The sequence below is a fragment of the Salminus brasiliensis genome, chromosome 13 (genome assembly GCF_030463535.1).
Source record: "Salminus brasiliensis chromosome 13, fSalBra1.hap2, whole genome shotgun sequence".
Lineage (NCBI taxonomy): Eukaryota > Metazoa > Chordata > Actinopteri > Characiformes > Bryconidae > Salminus > Salminus brasiliensis.
The window spans coordinates 16,609,530-16,627,218 of NC_132890.1; the positions used below are offsets into that span (position 1 = coordinate 16,609,530).

General features: G+C 40.2%; 1 protein-coding gene across 5 annotated transcripts in view; it reads left to right on the top strand.

Moving 5' to 3' along the window:
* Positions 1-17,689, top strand: part of carmil2 (capping protein regulator and myosin 1 linker 2) — a 59,911-nt gene that overhangs the window by 16,489 nt on the left and 25,733 nt on the right. For all 5 annotated transcript variants that reach the window (XM_072694526.1, XM_072694525.1, XM_072694528.1 and 2 more), the window contains 15 exons: positions 88-157; positions 278-359; positions 3,093-3,189; positions 4,206-4,260; positions 6,730-6,902; positions 7,009-7,077; positions 7,194-7,287; positions 7,627-7,725; positions 8,332-8,460; positions 10,315-10,428; positions 10,888-11,060; positions 11,469-11,556; positions 11,724-11,816; positions 12,565-12,631; positions 15,178-15,623. In XM_072694526.1, coding sequence (XP_072550627.1) covers positions 88-157; positions 278-359; positions 3,093-3,189; positions 4,206-4,260; positions 6,730-6,902; positions 7,009-7,077; positions 7,194-7,287; positions 7,627-7,725; positions 8,332-8,460; positions 10,315-10,428; positions 10,888-11,060; positions 11,469-11,556; positions 11,724-11,816; positions 12,565-12,631; positions 15,178-15,623 — 1,849 coding nt within the window. The remainder of the gene's footprint in view (positions 1-87; positions 158-277; positions 360-3,092; positions 3,190-4,205; positions 4,261-6,729; positions 6,903-7,008; positions 7,078-7,193; positions 7,288-7,626; positions 7,726-8,331; positions 8,461-10,314; positions 10,429-10,887; positions 11,061-11,468; positions 11,557-11,723; positions 11,817-12,564; positions 12,632-15,177; positions 15,624-17,689) is intronic.

Below are 17,689 nucleotides of genomic sequence, written 5' to 3' on the forward strand. Positions count from 1 at the left end.
TTATTACTATAATACTGTAATTTGACATAATGTAATGTTTGCCCATCAGCTATTTTGAACTATGCATATTTGCATGTGTGTTATCAGGTTATTGCTCCAGGGTCTGGCCACTAACAGTCATCTCTCTGAGCTGGAGCTGGACATCAGCAGCTGTGAGGTTTGTGCTTCTACCCTTACACTCACATTCACACACACTACATACAGTATAAATGCTACAGTTATGTTCTGCCATGTTGGTGCAATTATTTGGATTGTGTGTTTTGTTTTACTTGTGCAGCTGAGGTCCAGTGGAGCTCAGGTAATTCAGGAGCACATCTTTGAGACCAAGGCTATAGGGAGCCTGGATCTGTCTGACAACGGTACAGACTCTATTTTTGTCTCTTCATTTCCCTATTCTCTCACATGGACATCTTTTTTACTACCTCTTTCTGTTTCTTTTTTTATCCCCCTCTGTATTCCCCTGCTTTTACTTTTACATGGATGTGTCCCCTCTCAACCCCCCCTGCTCACTCTCTCAGTTTTTGATATATATAGTATTAGATAGGAATTCTGATCAGTGCATCCGAATGATTCTGATGATTTTGATTCTTTTTTTTTTTTTTAAGTTTAGATTTTACCCATTTTCTCCCAATTTTAGATTTTTGCTCCAGATGCTGGGATCATAATTTTAAACTGGTGTCCATACAATATATTAGGTTCTGTTAATAAAAATAGCAATAACTAGCCATTATAAAACTTGCGTAAATTAATACAGAATGAGACAAAAGGTAATATAACAAAACAATACAACTAACAATACTTGGATCAAATACAACAAGAAAAACGATTAAAAGTAAGAAGTCAAATTAAGCAATAAGAGTCTGTACCTGAGAAGTGTATTTAAGTATATTAGGTAAGCATATATCTAGGTCACTTTTCGTAAAAGGGCGTAGCCAATAAAAATGTGAAAAATGATAGAAGCCATTCAGTCAGAGCTTAATAAATATTCACCGTTAATTTTGTTCCCATTTGTTTCCAATTTAGTCAATATCTAATTCCCACCCACTAGGAGGGTAAAGGCTAACATGTTTTCTCAGAGTCACATCAAGCCAGCCAACCACATCTTTTCAAAGTGTCGCCAACTCAGTGTAATTGGACAGACGTGCTAACTGCCATTTTTGTTACATCAGCTTGCAGATGGCCACACTGGCTAGTGTTGCACTAAATAATGGGGGGGGGTATTGGTTTATTATTGGTTTACAGATTATTTATAAATCATAAATCAACAAGCATACACTATATGGACAAAAGTATTGGGACACCTGATCATTTCTTGTTTTTTTCCATAATCAAGGGTTTTAAAAAAGAGTGTACACTGTTTAGTTACAGTAACTGTCTCTACTGTCCAGGGAACGATTTTGGCTAGATTCTGGACCACAGCTCAATAGGCATGGCGACAATAGGTTCATGTTTATATGCTCCAGAAAAATCTATTCTATTGGCAGTACTCCTCTAGACTAGACTAGACATGTGTGTATGCAGCTACTGTGCTGCCAATAGAATAGAAGGGTCATTAGAAGGGTCCACATGTGGACATATAATGTATTATACTATGGCAAAAAAGACTTACAGCCCTAGTAGTAGAGGCATGCAGAGATGATTAATTATATCTGACTGAAGTAAAGGTTTATGGTGAGAGACAGAGGCATGAATAATGCCTCTATGTCTGTGTGTCTCCCATGACACCTTCCTCATCTAGCACACTGAGCCGTGAACAATTCTGGAAGAGAATGTACAAAAGAACTAATCATACTGCAAAAGCTGTCTTGGAATTCTCAGGTGCCTCATGGGGGAGCAGTGCTACTTTATCACACATTTTAACACTTTAACAGGAATTCCGCAGCTGAATGCGTACCAGCCTAAGCACAGTTTCATAACAGTTTTCATAACAGTTTCATAAATGCAAGCTATTTTCATACAAAACAAGGACGTCTAATATCAAGTAGTGGTGCTGATTAATATTAGACCATGGCAATCTTCAAAGGACAGATGTTGCCAGCGCCGTTAACAAACATGTTTATTTTTTTCAACTTACACTGAATAGCTAGACCCAGGGCTTTTCTGTAAAAGAAAATTAAATGCATTCATAGCTTTCACACTTTAGTGTTAAAATACCATGCCTTTGCGCTATTTTTCAGTTTATTATGAGTATTTTATTGTCTGTTATGTAAAATGTATAAAATAAAATGAAAAACAATTATCTTTTTAAATTTTTGAGTGCATTATCTTTATATAGCCATATCACACAATATGCATTCATTGAGTGTTTTAAGTTATTCTTTGATATTTAAATAGTAAGTAGGTGGCAATTGTTTGGTTTAGGGGAGAAAAAAGCTCAGATGCTGTATTACAACCCAATTTACAATCCTGTTATTTTGCCTAACATGCTAATTTTCCTTCAACAGAGGGCTTGTGAAAAAAAAAACTGAAAGGTTCTGTTTTTATTGACTGTAGTTTTATTGACTGTGGTACTTAACAAATACTATAGCTTTAGCAAGAGGCCAGGACCGTTACAAAGCAGTTTTAGGGGTTGGGAATTGGCTTGTTTGGGTTGTTCTTGATTTTCTTTCGAAAGAGGACACAAATGTTTTGAGGTTCACAGTGTGAATCAACACACTCTGGTTCTGTCTGCTGATCAGCTGTATGTAAAGACAAGGCCAAACTCATCTGTCAGAACAGAGGTGCAGAGGAGGGTTCACTGTGGCATTGGGGAGCTATTATGCCTCTGAAGTACACACACACAGAAACACACACACAGACACATTAGCGATTTATCTTACTACGATCTAACTATCTAACTACTGTAAAATATCCATGGTTCAGCAGGATGATATTAATATGTATATTAATAATGTTATTATGAGAGCAAGTAATTGAAGTCTGGATCCAGATTTGATGGCACTGATAACAGATCTTTTAATGAAAAGCCATGAATCTTGTAAAATCTTGTCCAATATTGGAAAATGTTACTACTAGAAAAACACCAGCTCTCTGTTATGAAGTATAGTAGCTCTAAGGCCTGAAATGAATGCATTTCTGTGTTTGACCCACAGGCTTTGAGAATGACATGGTGACTCTTGTATTGTCCATCGGCCGGAGTCAGTCCATACGACATCTGGCCCTCGGACGCAACTTTGCCATGAAATCTAGGTGAGGTCTTTATTGACACCGTCCATTCATCCATCCATCTATCCATTCATTCAGTCATGCATCCATCCATCCATTTACACATCTGTCTATATTTCCATGCTTCCATTCACATCACCCATCAGTTCATACATTTATTCATAAATGTGTTTATTCATTTGTTAATTTTTCCATCCATTTAGCCATCCTATGCATCTATCAATCCATTGATTTATTTGTAAATCTTTCAATTATCTTTCTATTAACCTTTTTAATTTATCCATCCATTCATCCACCCATCCATTCATCCATCCACATATCCATCTACATAATCATCCCGCAATCTACACATCTAGTCATCATAATCTATTCATATTATTTATCAGTTCATTCCTTCATCCTCATCTATCCATTGTTCCATTCACACATCTGTCCATATTTCCATCCTTATGTTCACATGATCCATTCACTCATTTATTTATTCTTGCATCTGAATGTCTTGCTATCCCTTTGCTGCTGTGACACTGTGACGTTCCCCACTGTGGGACTAATAAAGGATTATCTTATTATATCTTATCTTATTAATTTAACTCCATTTATAAATGATCTGATCTGTTTGTTTATCCATATTTTCATACATATATCCACCCACTAATTAAGTCATCCCTAATTCCATCCATATATCCACCCACTGATTCTTTCATCCATATTTCCATCTATACATCCACCCGCTGATTTATTCATCCATAATTCCATCCATACATCCATTGATTCATTCATCCATAATTCCATCCATATATCCACCCACTGATTCATTCATCCATATTTCCATTCATATATCCACCCACTCCGCCCTTTAATCCAACAACTGTCAATAAGTTCATTAATTCATGTATCTATGCATATGTACACCCATTCTATCCTCCTATGCACACATCCATTCACCCATCCATCTATTTGTCTGCTCATCCTCTTATTCATCTACTCCCATCTAGCCCCATTTGCCATCACTCACTCTCTCTTTTCTTTCTCTCTCTCAGAGCTCTGACAGATGTTCTGCACAGAATCGTGCAACTCATTCAGGAAGAGGAGTGTGTGAGTAATGGATCTTTTCAGCACAAGGAACACTTCACCACAAACAGCCCTTATCGTCTGTGGTATCATTACAGTTACAAAAGAGCAGATGCAGATAGATTCATAATGTTGCTGTAGTCATAGCTGCCTCCTACTGGCATCATTATTACAACAAAACATGATCACTTGCCCCCTGCCTGTGCTGAGTATTAGGATTATAAGTGACCTACAGACCAGTCATGCAAGAGAACAGACAATTGGTGTAGTGTGTGTAGCCTAATAAATCAGTTATGTGAGTGTGCCTGTATGCACATTAGAATGGCTTCAAAGGGAGAGTCCTCAGAGACGCCTACCCCTCCTCCCTCCAGCAAAGCAGCAGTTTTAATTACCCACAATCCCTCTCCACCGAGGCACACCCGCCTTGTTAATTACCCAGCTCCAACTTTGAGGCATCTCTCATTAAAACTGACTCAACTGCAATCTTCTCCTTCTCTCTCTCTCTCTCTCTCTGTCTCTCAAGACACAATCAGTGGCTGTGTGTTCTCATTGGACTGTTAAATATCTGACAGTCTGATTGCGTTTTATTGTTTGTTTTTTTTACTTGTGTCTTGTTAGTGATCTATTTGAATCAAATTATAAAACCTTTTTTGCACACAAGCTAATGGCAGTTCTTGTGTGCAAGACAAAGATACATGAATGATGGCAATATTAGTGCTAAATTAAAAAAATCCACCAATTTCCTGCCTAGTCAATCAGTAAGATGTAAACAGTGAGCCTTCTTCACCAACCAGTCTTGAGAAATGATTCTGATATTCACCAGTGTTTTCTTATTTAGAATTTGTTCAGTTTGTGCTTACATTGGGATCCATCCTTATAATTTTGCAGTTTAAAAACACATCATGAATCTGACCTAGACTTTTCTCAAGAACACACTTTAGAAAATTCTGAGGGTGACATTAGTAAATGGGGCCCAATGTCCTTCAAAGATGGAGTTAAGGCACAAAATGATGGTAAATGTCAGCTGTTACCGTTAATTCTGTTATTGGTTTAACACTAAGAGTTGATTGATGAGTCAAATCTTTCCAACCCTGAAACATCCCCACAATTGCTGAATAGGCCAGGTACATTCCTCTACAACACACCATTTCACTTTAAACACTTTGAAGGATCACTCAGTGATGTCGCAGATGATCTACAAAATTCCACATGGCATGTCTAAAAACAGAAATTGATGGATTTTCAACATATTATTGCTTATTTAAAATTTAGTAAGGGATTCACCCAATGTCACAATAACAAATCTGTTTTATATATGGGTAATATGCTGTTGGTGTATTCTCAACATTTTATTCAAAATACTAAGAGAAGAAGTGTGAAAAATCTCACTGCCTTCCATGTTTCCTACCAGAGGTAGTGACATCACTGAGTGCAGTTTTAAGTCATGTTGACTTTAACATTGGGATATTCTACAGAAAATAAATATTTTGTGCAATTGACTTTATACCTGTGCAAAAAATGGATTTCCTTTGCACTTGTCATTGCAAACATTTTTATTTACTATCTAAAAATATTTACTAACTATGACCAGTCTTCTGAGTTTTTGTGTTTGTTGACAGTAGTAAAAGAATGGGTTTCTTCAGGCGTTTGCCTTACATAGCTTTACTTTGTTACAATTCACCATAAATGGTATGTGAGATGTATCTGAGAGGTAGCTTTTAGAGGCAGTTAATTCTGACCCAGTTAGATTCTATCATCAGAGTAGAGTCCTGTCATCAGTGTTTTGAGCTGAGAGATCTTTTCTCTCTAGAGTAGAGCTTTTCACACCGAACCATACTGAATGGCTTTCATCTTAATGATTTAAACTAGAGCTGTGCAATATGACAATAATTTATTGTATTGTGATAAATTTTGTTATCGTGGTACACAGTATGCTTTTGAGTGTATCATGAATATCGTAAGTGCTTACAGAACACTAATTAACCGCATGCTTTATTACAAAGAGTGTTTTCAGTCTTATTTAATTTAATAAAAAGGAAAGTAATAAGGAAAAAAGTCAAAGTATGGGCAAAATATTGCGATAAATATCGTATATCGTAAAAAATGTCTTTAATGTCTTTCGCCCAGCTCAAATTTAAATATTCTGAAAGTTTGGAAAATATGTGAAATTTCCAGTTTAATTTGGTTGATTGTCCACTGATCTGAATAGTGACTCTACACTTAAAAATAAGAGTCAAATAAAGTTGATTCGAAAGGTTTTTCAAATGATGCCACAGAAGGACCACTTTTTGTTCCATAAAAAACATATTTTAATACAGGTGTGAGTGTGAAGAATCTTTTAAAAGTTTTAAAGAACCTTTACGTTTAAAGAAGGTTCTTCTGTGGCATTGCTCAGAGAACCCCTTTTGCAGCAACTTTGTTTATTTTAAAGAGTATAGGAGATGTCCATGTCTTCATTGATTGCCATGACCCAAATTCCTTCTCTCTGCTCAGCCTTTGGAGTCTTTGTCTGTGTGTGACTCCAAGCTGAAGACGGGCACCACTATCCTCATCAACAGCCTGGGCAGCAACTCCGGCCTCTCCAAGATCAACATCAGTGGGAACTGCATCGGAGACACTGGCGCCAAGATGCTAGCCAAGGCCCTCACAATTAACACCAAGCTAAAGTAGCTTTCTTGTTTACTTCTGTCATATCTCTCTGTTAGCATACTGGCCCTGTTATAAATGTCTTGTTTGTTGCTTTTTGCTGTCATGCTGCATTGCTTGTCACAGAACACTGATCTGGGACCGAAATAACGTTACTGCTGCAGGTTTTACAGACGTGGCCAACGCTCTGGAGAGGTGTGTTTGGATGGAGCTTTAGTTTGTTTGGGTGTTTAAAAAATAATGTCTTTTTTTTGTGTCAATTTTTTAATTTTCATTTATTAAAATGATGTTTGTGTTTGTGTGTTTTTAAGAAACACCACACTACAACACATGTCCATCCCAATGAGTGATATGGCTCAGGCTTACCGCTCCAACCCAGAAAAAACTGAAGAGGCAATGCAGAAGGTTACTATGGATTCTATGTATACTATGTTATGTATACTATACAGGATACTATGCACAGAGAAGGAGGATTAGGGATGCAAAATGATATCAACGTCACATTGGTATCGACAGATAATCTTTCCAAAAAAGAATCAACATTAGATGTTTAGATTTGACTGATATCAAATATTTGCTTTTTTTTAATTCACTACTTTTGTAGTAAATTAATTAACCTCAACAAACAAATTTTACACTACTTCTGTAATACTAATACAGATGTATTCCCATATTGGCGTGTCCCTAAGAAGAAGCATTACACCAATACTACCTATGCATGTGTGTACATGTTTGTGTCCACAGATCCAGGCATGCTTACGGAGGAACAGTCAGAGGACATGCACTACAAGTGATCAAATGCTGAATTTGCAGCAGAGTCTGAAAACTAGCCGCTCGGAACAGGTTTTCATAACATTTACATTCATGGCTTTTAAGCAGATGCTCTTATCCAAAGTTCCTTACAGAAGTGCTTAAATATCCCTGGCTAGTGTGTACAGGCTCGTGTCCCAAGAAACCTCTAAGCTTAGATACTGGCAAATTCAAAAGATAGTACTGATAAGTAGATACAGCTAGAACCAAAACACTACACATCAAACACTACACTAAACCTGAATGTCAGAGACAACAAAGTTAGACATTGAACTGCAATCCCAAGTCTTTAATAACTGCAAAATCAGTGTTGAGTCAAGTGCTCTTGAAAGAGATGGTCTTCAGTCAGCGTTTAAAGACAGCAAGTGGTGGATCAAGCTGGGCCGCGCCATTTTACGCTTTGTAGGCCAGCTTTAGGGTTTTAAATGTGATGTGAGCGGCTACAGAAAGTCGTGACTTGTCAGCTTAGTGTTATCATCACACAGTTCACAGACTAGGAGCAGTTTCTCAATGAATCATTTCATCAGGAAAGCCTTAAGCTTTACATAAAGAAACAAGTTTGTGAAACACTTTGGTGATGCATGCAGCAATTGCTCTTTCTCTCTCTCTCTCTCTCTCTATCGTTCTCTTTTTCTCCAGCTAGTGCAGCACGTCTGTCAGAAGCTTCAGGAGACCATGAGGCCTCTTTCATCCTATAACATCCAGGAAGTACAGAGTGACATCTTGTCTGCAGAAGAAGCTCTCCAGCATGCCAGGATAGCCATTAAAGTATGATCTCACCTGTAGTGTCACTTCCATCTAGGCAGCAAATTGAATGCTCAGTCAACCCGAAAGGCTCAAATGAAAAAACTCCTCAAGAGTTGAAAGACAGCACTCACTATACACAGGTGGCGTGGAAATCGTTGGTTACTTTGTTACAATGGCACCTGCAAGTAGGCCGCAAGTGAACAGTAAGTTCTTGAAGTCGATGTGTTGGAAGTAGGAAAAATGGACTAGCATAAGAATCTGAGACACTTTGACACAAGCAAAGTTGTGACGGCTAGATGTCAAAAGGTAGTCAAAGCAACAGCAGGTCTTGTAGGTTGTTCCCACTATGCAGTGGTCAGCCAATAGTGCTCCAAGGAAGGACAAATAGTGAACCAGTGACATGGCTTGAGGAATCTTCTGCTAACGAAATGGTGCCAGATACCACAGAACCACATTGAGGTCTAGCAGAGTCCATGGTTTGGCAGTATGAGGGGAATCTACACAGTATTAGGCAGGTGGTTTAATGCTATGGCTGATCAATGTATATCATAAGTGCGCAATCAACACCATGGACCCCAACAGATTTATAAGTGTAGTCAAACTGCTGTATTTATAATTTTCATTTTTATTTGATGGGAACACAAGCTCTTTTTAATTTGCTGGTCATGATGTTTTGTAACCAGTTGCAGCTTTGCCAACTCCACAGCCTCATTTGCTAGAATCATGAGCCAGATTACATTTTGGTCTACTGACACTGTTCTCACTTAAAGCAAACTTGATGTAGTTATCATTGAACTTGTAGTTGCAATGTAGTTTATATCATGTTTCTTTTGGCTCATAGCAGAGTTTATATTGGCTTGTGGACCTCATGGCTATATGCCAGGGACACCTAGGAGTCTCTCCCACTACCCCCCCCTGGCTCTATACAGTAAAAGTACCATACCTCAAATTGCTCTTATGTCTCTTAAACCATTGCAATGGTCAATCAAAATTCCAATATTTCAGTCTAGTTGACTATAGTTAAAATCAGTCATGGAACTTAACAAGGAAGTCACAATTAACAGCTATCAGGGCAATAACCTGAAGATTTTACTACGGTACTATAAATAATATCCTGGCCTATCCACTGCTTAACAAGACGTTTATCAGATGGCACACAACAGCCAAATTGTGTATAAAAATCTGCAGTAGTACAATCAATTTTGTAAACTTTATTACATACTACACTATATGAAAAAAAAAGTATTGGGACACACCTCTGAATGATGGAATTTAGGTATTAGGATGTATAAAATCAAGCACCTAGCCATGCAGTCTGCCTTTTCGAACATTTGTGAAAGAATGGGTGATAGGGTACTGTATGTGGTACTGTATGGATGATGTATGTACTATGTGGATGGTGGATGCCACCATTGCAACCTGTTACAGTCAGTTTCTTCCCTTCCACGATCAACTGTGGGTGTTAGTATTTTTAAACTGAAGTGTTCAGGAACCACAGCAACTCAGCCACAAAGCGGCAGACCATTTAAAATAACTGCAGAGTTCCAGATCCGCTATTAGAGCTACAAAGGGAGGCACCTCCATATTAATGCTTATGGATTTAGAAAGGGATGTCATAAAAGCTCCTGTAGATGTAATGTGTAGATGTCCCAATACTTTTGTCCACATAGTATTTCTATTATCAATGCAGTGTATGATGTGTGATGTTTACATGTGATAGATTAAAATGCAAAGATGTCTGTCTGTAATCAATCATATCTTCTCTGTTTTAGTGTGTAAAAATGATCCAGCTACTGTTTCCAAAGCTTCTTACGGTATATCATGAACTATTACAGAAAAATCTGTTGGGTTTTAATGTCAGCCCTGGCTGTTCAGTCTCTACCCAGACTTTATGAGTTGGGGAGGTCGCCCTCTGCTGGTTCAACAGTGCAACAAATCCTGGATGATGTAGCCAAAGCCATAAGCAGTGAAGTGACTGAAGAAATCCAGGTAAAGCACCAAAGAAAGAAGGTTCCGTGTACATGAATGATTGGTCACGCTTCACTTTAAGGATTCCCTTATGCTCTACAGAAGGTTTAGGATTAGACTTGGAAGGTTTGGATCGGTGTTAGGTTTAGGCTCATGTTTAATAGAGTCTATTGTTTTTGTATATAACATTTCATGCACAGTTCAGAAGTATAGATATTTAGGTAAATGTTAGCCAAAAATAGGTTGATCATCAAAAAAAGCATCTACTGGAGACCATCAAAATAAAGTGGTTTTGTACAGGGCTCTTGAAGGCCCATTTAGATGCACAGTTTATTGTTGAGTCTTGTTTTAAGCTAATTATCAAGTGCTTCTTGAACAAAAAAACCTAGGCAGTAAGACGCATGCCTCCAGGAAAACAATTTCATTGCAGTATGTTTTGCTCTGGTTTGAGGCTGGTTCTTTATGCGTTTTTTAACACAGGAACAGGCACAGTTGATGCTGCAGTTTGCCCAGGCAGCCTGCCCCAGAGTGGTCCAGAGAATGAGTGTCAGCGAGCAGCTGGCCAACCGCGTAGCCAATAAAACCCAACAGGCCACCCACTTCATCCACAGCACAGTGCAAGAGGCAGAGAAGAGCATCAGGGAAAAGCTCAGGTGACACACACACACACACACACACACACACACTTAAGTAAGTCAAGCTTAACCACTTGAAGCCTAGGTTTATTGTTGGGTTATTATTCCTAATGCAGAAACTATTAGGAATTACTGGCTTATGGTTTGTTTTAGCATAACTTGTGGAGTCCCACTGGGTTCTATTTAAGGGCCAATAAAACTGTTGTTAATTATGACAGTAGTTTGGAAGAAGTGAGGGCTTACATACAGTGTTTAAGGGGTTAAAGGAAATAACGTTTTTTTTCAGGTTTTTAATTATGTATGGTGTCTACAGTTTAAATAACTGTCATCATGTTTCTTGTCAAGGTTTAGTTCTGAGTAAAGTTTCTTTGAAATCACCATCTCACCACCTCCTCTTTCCTCTTTCTCTCGCTCTCTCTCCCTCAGTGAACTGAAACTGTCAGTCAGCGTCTCTCTGGTGGAGAGTATCATCGAGGAAGTTCTGCAGGACTTGTCAGTGGCTCAGCAGAAACTGGTGTGTTCACTTCTTTGAATGTATGCTTTGAGTGTGAGTGTGTATATATATATATATATATATATATATATATATATATATATATATATATATATATATATATATATGTGTGTGTGTGTGTGTGTGTGTGTGTGTATAGTGCTTAACTCAAACACTGTTTATTTCAGGACAAGCATTTAAAAGAGTACTCTCAGCCCTTCAGCAGCAAGACCAACGTGCCCCAACTAAGAGTGGTGGAGAATGAGTTCCCTACTGATGAGGTCAGCAAGATCACCTCTATTCAAAACACATCTACACACAGAAACTGCGCCAGAACTTCTCACCCAGTCTGTGTGTACATGCTAGCAGATGATCATCTATGTTTCCTTAGATTGTTTGTATCCTTACATTTGCTGCATGGTTAAAGAAGTAGCCTGAAGGTTAGAGGAGCAGCTTTGCAACCGGAAGGTCGCCGGTTTGATCACCTAAACTGACAGCTTGTCCAGAAAAGCATGTATGAAGTATGTCTTTAAGCAGTGGTTCAAAGCTTGAATTACACTTTCAGACTGTAGGGGGAGCCCAGGAGCAGGAAATACCAATTCTCACATAATGCTTCTTTAAATGACAGCATTCAAAAACTGGCTAACTGCAATTGCAGAGGCGCTAGCATGCAAACCACTCAGTTCGGGTTTCGATTAGACATGAAAAAAATATATAAAATATTGTAAATATAAAGATGAAACCGTTAATAAATGTGTAAATGTCTGCATGGAAATTTACCACTGTAATGTCATTGTTTGAAGCTAAATACACGCTGAATAACTCATACAGTACATTTATGGGGTGATGGTTATACATCCTCTATACATTCATTTGTATACAAAATGTTGGCCTGTAACATTAAAATGTAATGAAATAGGTCAAATAACATACTAATAAACAATGCAACCCTCACTGAGTCCTCCTGCTGTGATAAGAACATAATTGTGCTGTATTTTTATGATGCTGATAGCTTTGTGTTGTTTTCAGTATGTGCCTGTCATCTGGAGGAATAGCTTCTGTACTCGGAGTATTCGGCCGGCACCTTCAGTCAAAAGTAGGTCCCTACTTTCCTAATTCTCCTATTGATCTTCAGTACAGAATTTCAGCATTAACACACCAGCAGGTATTGGGTAGCCGTTTAAAATGCTTTAAAAACTATTTATCTGCACATTAAAACATTAAGTGCATTTGCCTAAAAAACACTGTGGAATTAGAGTAAACATAGGGTCAGTGTTTTTAGTAAATATTGGTTAAATGTACATAGTTTGAAGAACATAGGTTTGGTTGCTGACTTCTGCTTCTGGAGAGGCTGGTATGCAAGCAGAGAGAACTGATAAATCCTCAGATTGGAAAGATTTTAAAACAGTAATTTGTGTAAAATATTTTAATAAACACATTCTGTATACTGTATTAAGTTATTTAATAATGGATATTGTGACCACCCTGGTTTGGAATATACTCTTCCCATTTTATCAGCTCAGTTTACAATATAGGATGTAATGTGGTTCTACAATTACAAACTTTGTTACCCTCTTTTCACCCTATTATTTAATGGTCAACACCCCACAGGACCACCACAGAGCAGGTGTTATTGGAGTGGTGGGTCATTCTCAGTACTGCAGTGACACTGATGTGGTGGTGGCGTGTAAGCATGTGCTGCGCCGGTACGGGTGGATCAAACACAGCAGTGCTGCTGGAGGTTTTAAACACTGTGTCCACTCACTGTCCACTCTGTTAGACACTCCTTGTAGATGTGAAGTCAGAGATAGAAGCTCATCTGTTGCTGCACAGTTTGTGTTGGCTGGATATTTCTGGTTGGTGGACTGTTTTGAGTTGGATCACTCCGTACTAGCGCAACACACACTAACACACCACTGCAGCGTCACTGCAATGCTGAGAATGGTCCAACACCCAAATAATACCTGCTCTGTGGTCGTCCAGTGGGGTCCTGACCATTGAAGAACAGGGTAAAAGGAGGCTATAAAAGTATGCTGAGGAACAGATAGACTACAGTCTGTAATTATAGAACTACAAAGTGCTCCTATTGGGTAAGTGGAGCTGATATAATGGGCCAAGTTCATTCCATGGTTTGTTTTTTACACCCTAAGGATTACTATTAGATAACTACTTGCAAGGCCCTTCAAACTGGCTCAGTTGTTCCTATGTTATACCAATGGGGTAAAAAAACAGGAATCACTGGCTGTTCCGCAGAGTTCAAGAGGTAAATTTGTCTATTCCTGTGATGTCATAAATCGCTTATTGCTGATTGGCTTTCACACAGCTTCCTAGATGTTGACATCTTAGGAGGTCAGAGTTCATATAAGCTCTGCTTAATTAACCAGTTTAGGGCTGGTGGGCTGGAAATAAAGGAGGGATCAAAAGGTCATTGCTGGACATAACGTTGTAAAAAGCTCTGTGATAGGTCAATAATGGAGCAGCCAAAACAAAGGGAAAGATCGCATTGGTTTAAATGGTAGCCAGAGGATGCTCTTACAATCCACAATTATGGGCAGAACAATGTGTGTCAGTGTGTCTGTAATGACCGGCCAAGCCATGTCAGTCTTTAACCTGGTCCTCTCCTTAACGATCATACATTTCTCTCCTCAGCAGACAACTGTAAGACAGTCAGATCAGGGACACAGCATGCTTAAATGCATGACCTTACACTCTAAAAATAAAGGTGGTTCTTTGAGCTTGAACCTTTATATTTTAAAGAACCTTTACATCAAGTAAAGGTTCTTTAGACCTTTAAAAGATTTTTCACACTATATAAAACATGGTTATTTATGGAACATGGTTATGATTGTTCTATGCCATCTGTCTTTGTTTTCAAGAGTGTACATGTACGTAGGTGTATATGTGAATGGGTGGATTGCTATCTTTTCACTGGTTTTTACATGTGTTTGAGCAGGGCATCCCCCTTCTCGTCTCTTGGGACTCCCTCTTCTTGTCTGACTGCTTTGTCATTGCTTTTAACAGGCTGAAAGGAGGGCAGGGGGCAGATTGTGAGAAAATGAGGGGGTTTGAGACCCCTTTGACCAAAAAAAGACAAGAACGATCAGCTGGGGAGCGGGAGGCTGGCTGCAGCTAACTGGAGCATAGCCCTTTTAGTCGCAGCCCACTGAGTCTCATATTGGGAGAGAGAGATGGGAGTGAGGAGGCAGGGAGGACGGGGGTGAGGGATGGAGGACCCTGGTTTACAAACAGGGAGCTACACCCCTTCTCCTCTCTCTCTTTCTCTCTCTCTTTCTCTCCTTTTCTTGCCCTGTAAAGCTCAGTCACTCCACCTAGAGTCTGCCTCTGTCCTGAATGTGCAGTTATGTCGTCCTGCCTTTCCCTCTGATATATTCATCCCTCCCTTTTTTCCCCCTCATTTGCCTCTTCTCGTCTCTGATGTGACACGCCTGTTTACAGCTCCCTCTATCTCGCATCCTCTTCCTTTCTGCCTGGCCTTCTGATCCGTTTTTCCTCCAGCCGTCTGTTTAGATATGCACATCATAAGAAGACTGGATAGTCCTCTCTCACTATCTCTCTGTGTTCTCGTTTCCTCTCTTTCTCTCTCCTGTTCTCTGTGTGTCTCTCTCTCCCTCCTCTCTGCAGGTCTGTTGGAAGGGGAAGGCGAGCAGCAGGCTCGGGCGAGTGCGCATTCCCAGCAGGAGGCGGAGGAGCGTGAGAGAGAAAGGGAGCGAGCGAGGGAGAGAAAGGGAGGAGGAGGAGGGGGAGGGGCTCAGGGCTCGAGGCTGACAGCTGAGGAGAGGGGGCGGAGCCTGTCGTCCTCCTCGTCGTTGGCAACCAGCCTGTCTGTCACGGCAGCCGTAGGCGTGGCCAGGGCTTCAGGCCCCGCCCGGCCAGGGAGGGGGGCGGAACCTGCCGGCTCTGGCTGTGGAGCGGTGGCGGGCAGCAGCAGCACAGAGCCCCGGCGTCCGGAGCCCGCTTCTACTCAGCCCCCTATGGACCTGCCCATCGAAGGCCAAACGCTGAGGCACTACACCCGCACACGGCCCAGACCCAACCGCCGCAACAGGCAGCCGCCCAGCAAGCCTCAGGTAAGAGTGAGAGAGAGAGAGTGAGAGAGAGAGGAAGTGGGAGAGAGAGGTGAGGAAGATGAAGAGCAAGAGAGAGGGAGAGGCTGGGATGCAAGCAGAGGGAACTGCAGGCTGACGGGGATGGAGAGAGCAAGACAGAGAGAGATTGAGAGAGAGAGAGAGAGAAAGAGAAAGAGGGAGAGAGAGATGGAGGCAGGAGAGAACAGGGGGAGATGCTGGGGGATGGAGAGAGAAGGACAGGGAAGAGGGAAGGAAAGAGAGGGGGAGGGAGGGAGATGGCGGTGCTCAGGTTGTTGCAGGCAGCCGCAGAAGCAGCAGCGGCAAAGAAGGCAGTGTGTGTATGCCTGCTTGCGTGCGTGTGTGTGTGTGTGTTTGGAATGTGCGGCAGCTCCAGGGTCTCTCTCTCTGTCCCTTTTTTTTATGCATCCTCCCTGTCCTTATGTCAAAGATGCTTCAGTTTAGAGAGAGAGAGAGAGAGAGAGAGAGAGATAGAGAGAAAGATGTGGCCAGAGACATTTTGGGGTGTGTATTTTTCGTTGCCATTTTTGAAGGCTGTGTGTGTGTTTGTGATTCCCAGCTGGGTGGTGTGTGTGTGTGTGGGTGTGTGTGTTCACTCAATCAGAACAGGGCACGGTCTTTCTTCAGTGATTATAGACGGGTCCTCTCGGTGTGACTGCTGTATCGTCTTAATAATTAATGTTTATCAACATCAAGGAGGGCTTTTCTCTCTCTCTCTCTCTCTCTCTCTCTCTCTCTATCTATGTTTCCCTGCCGCTCCCTCACTCATCCTTCCTCTTCCTCTGTTGCTCTCTGTCATCAGCAAAGGTAGATCTTTCTATCGGAATAGTGTCAGGGTGTGGAGCCTGCTTATGCACCAGTCACCAGTGTGTGTGTGTGTGTGTGTGTGTGTATGTGTGTATGTGTGTGTCATTCTTGCCAATTACTTGGTTGTCAAAAGAATCATCTGTTGCAGTCTGATATTTGGTTGGGTCTTTTAATAAAGGTTATGTGTGTGTGTGTGTGTGTGTGTGTTATGTGTTCTCCATTGTATGCAATGTATGTTCCAGCTTCCATGTTCTGTGTATGTGAGCTCTCTCCGTCTGAATGAAATGGTTGGGAGAAAGTGCTCTGCTTATGGAGATGTCTGTGTGGCGTGACTTTGTGTGTGGGGAGGTGGGCGTGTGTGTGTGTGTGGGGCAGTCAGACAGTCAGATGCACTGAGTGTTTATTTCTCAGTCACGTATGTTGGTCCAAGCCCTGTCCATCCCCCCCCCCCTCACAGGAATACAGCATTTAATAGATGAATAGATGAATGAACCCAATAAAGTGTAAAGTCTGTTATTCTGTCTGTACGGGAATCACTGAGCACTTGCATGTGTGTATTGTGCTCTTCCTCCGTATCTGTCTTTTGCACTGATGGCTGTATTTCCTGGTTAGTTACTGGTCAGATGGTTGCCATAGTGATTGGTATGGGTCTCATGGCGATGCTAAGTGTAGGAGCGTGCTCACATTCCTTTGCTTGTTAATACTGTCACATGTCACATGTCATTATCATAGAGGGCTGGGAGGATACTGTTTCAGGAGTTACCTTGGTGGTCTGTGGTCAGACTAAGTGTGTAGGAATTGTGGTCTTCTGTACTATATATATATATATATATATATATATATATATATATATATATATATATATATATATAAATGCATATATTTATACATATACACAAATGAATAAGTCATGAGTAAGTTATAAAATGTAGTACTAAAAGGGTTCTTTAGCCCTTTCTGATACTAAATAGAACCATTTTTAAGTTTTTTTTTTCTTCTTGATAAATGATCCCCCACTTATATATAGTCTCAGTTAACATAAAGGGAATGAATCCTTTACAAGAAACATGATTCTACAAGATTCTATTAGAAAATTCTATACATTTTATACACAATTCCTATGCATTTTCAATAACATATTGGGGGAAATCGAATGTGCCAATCTATTTGCTCATGCCCCATTTAATGTTTGTAATTGTTAAATTACAGACATACACAGTACATAAAGGAAATTTGCATTT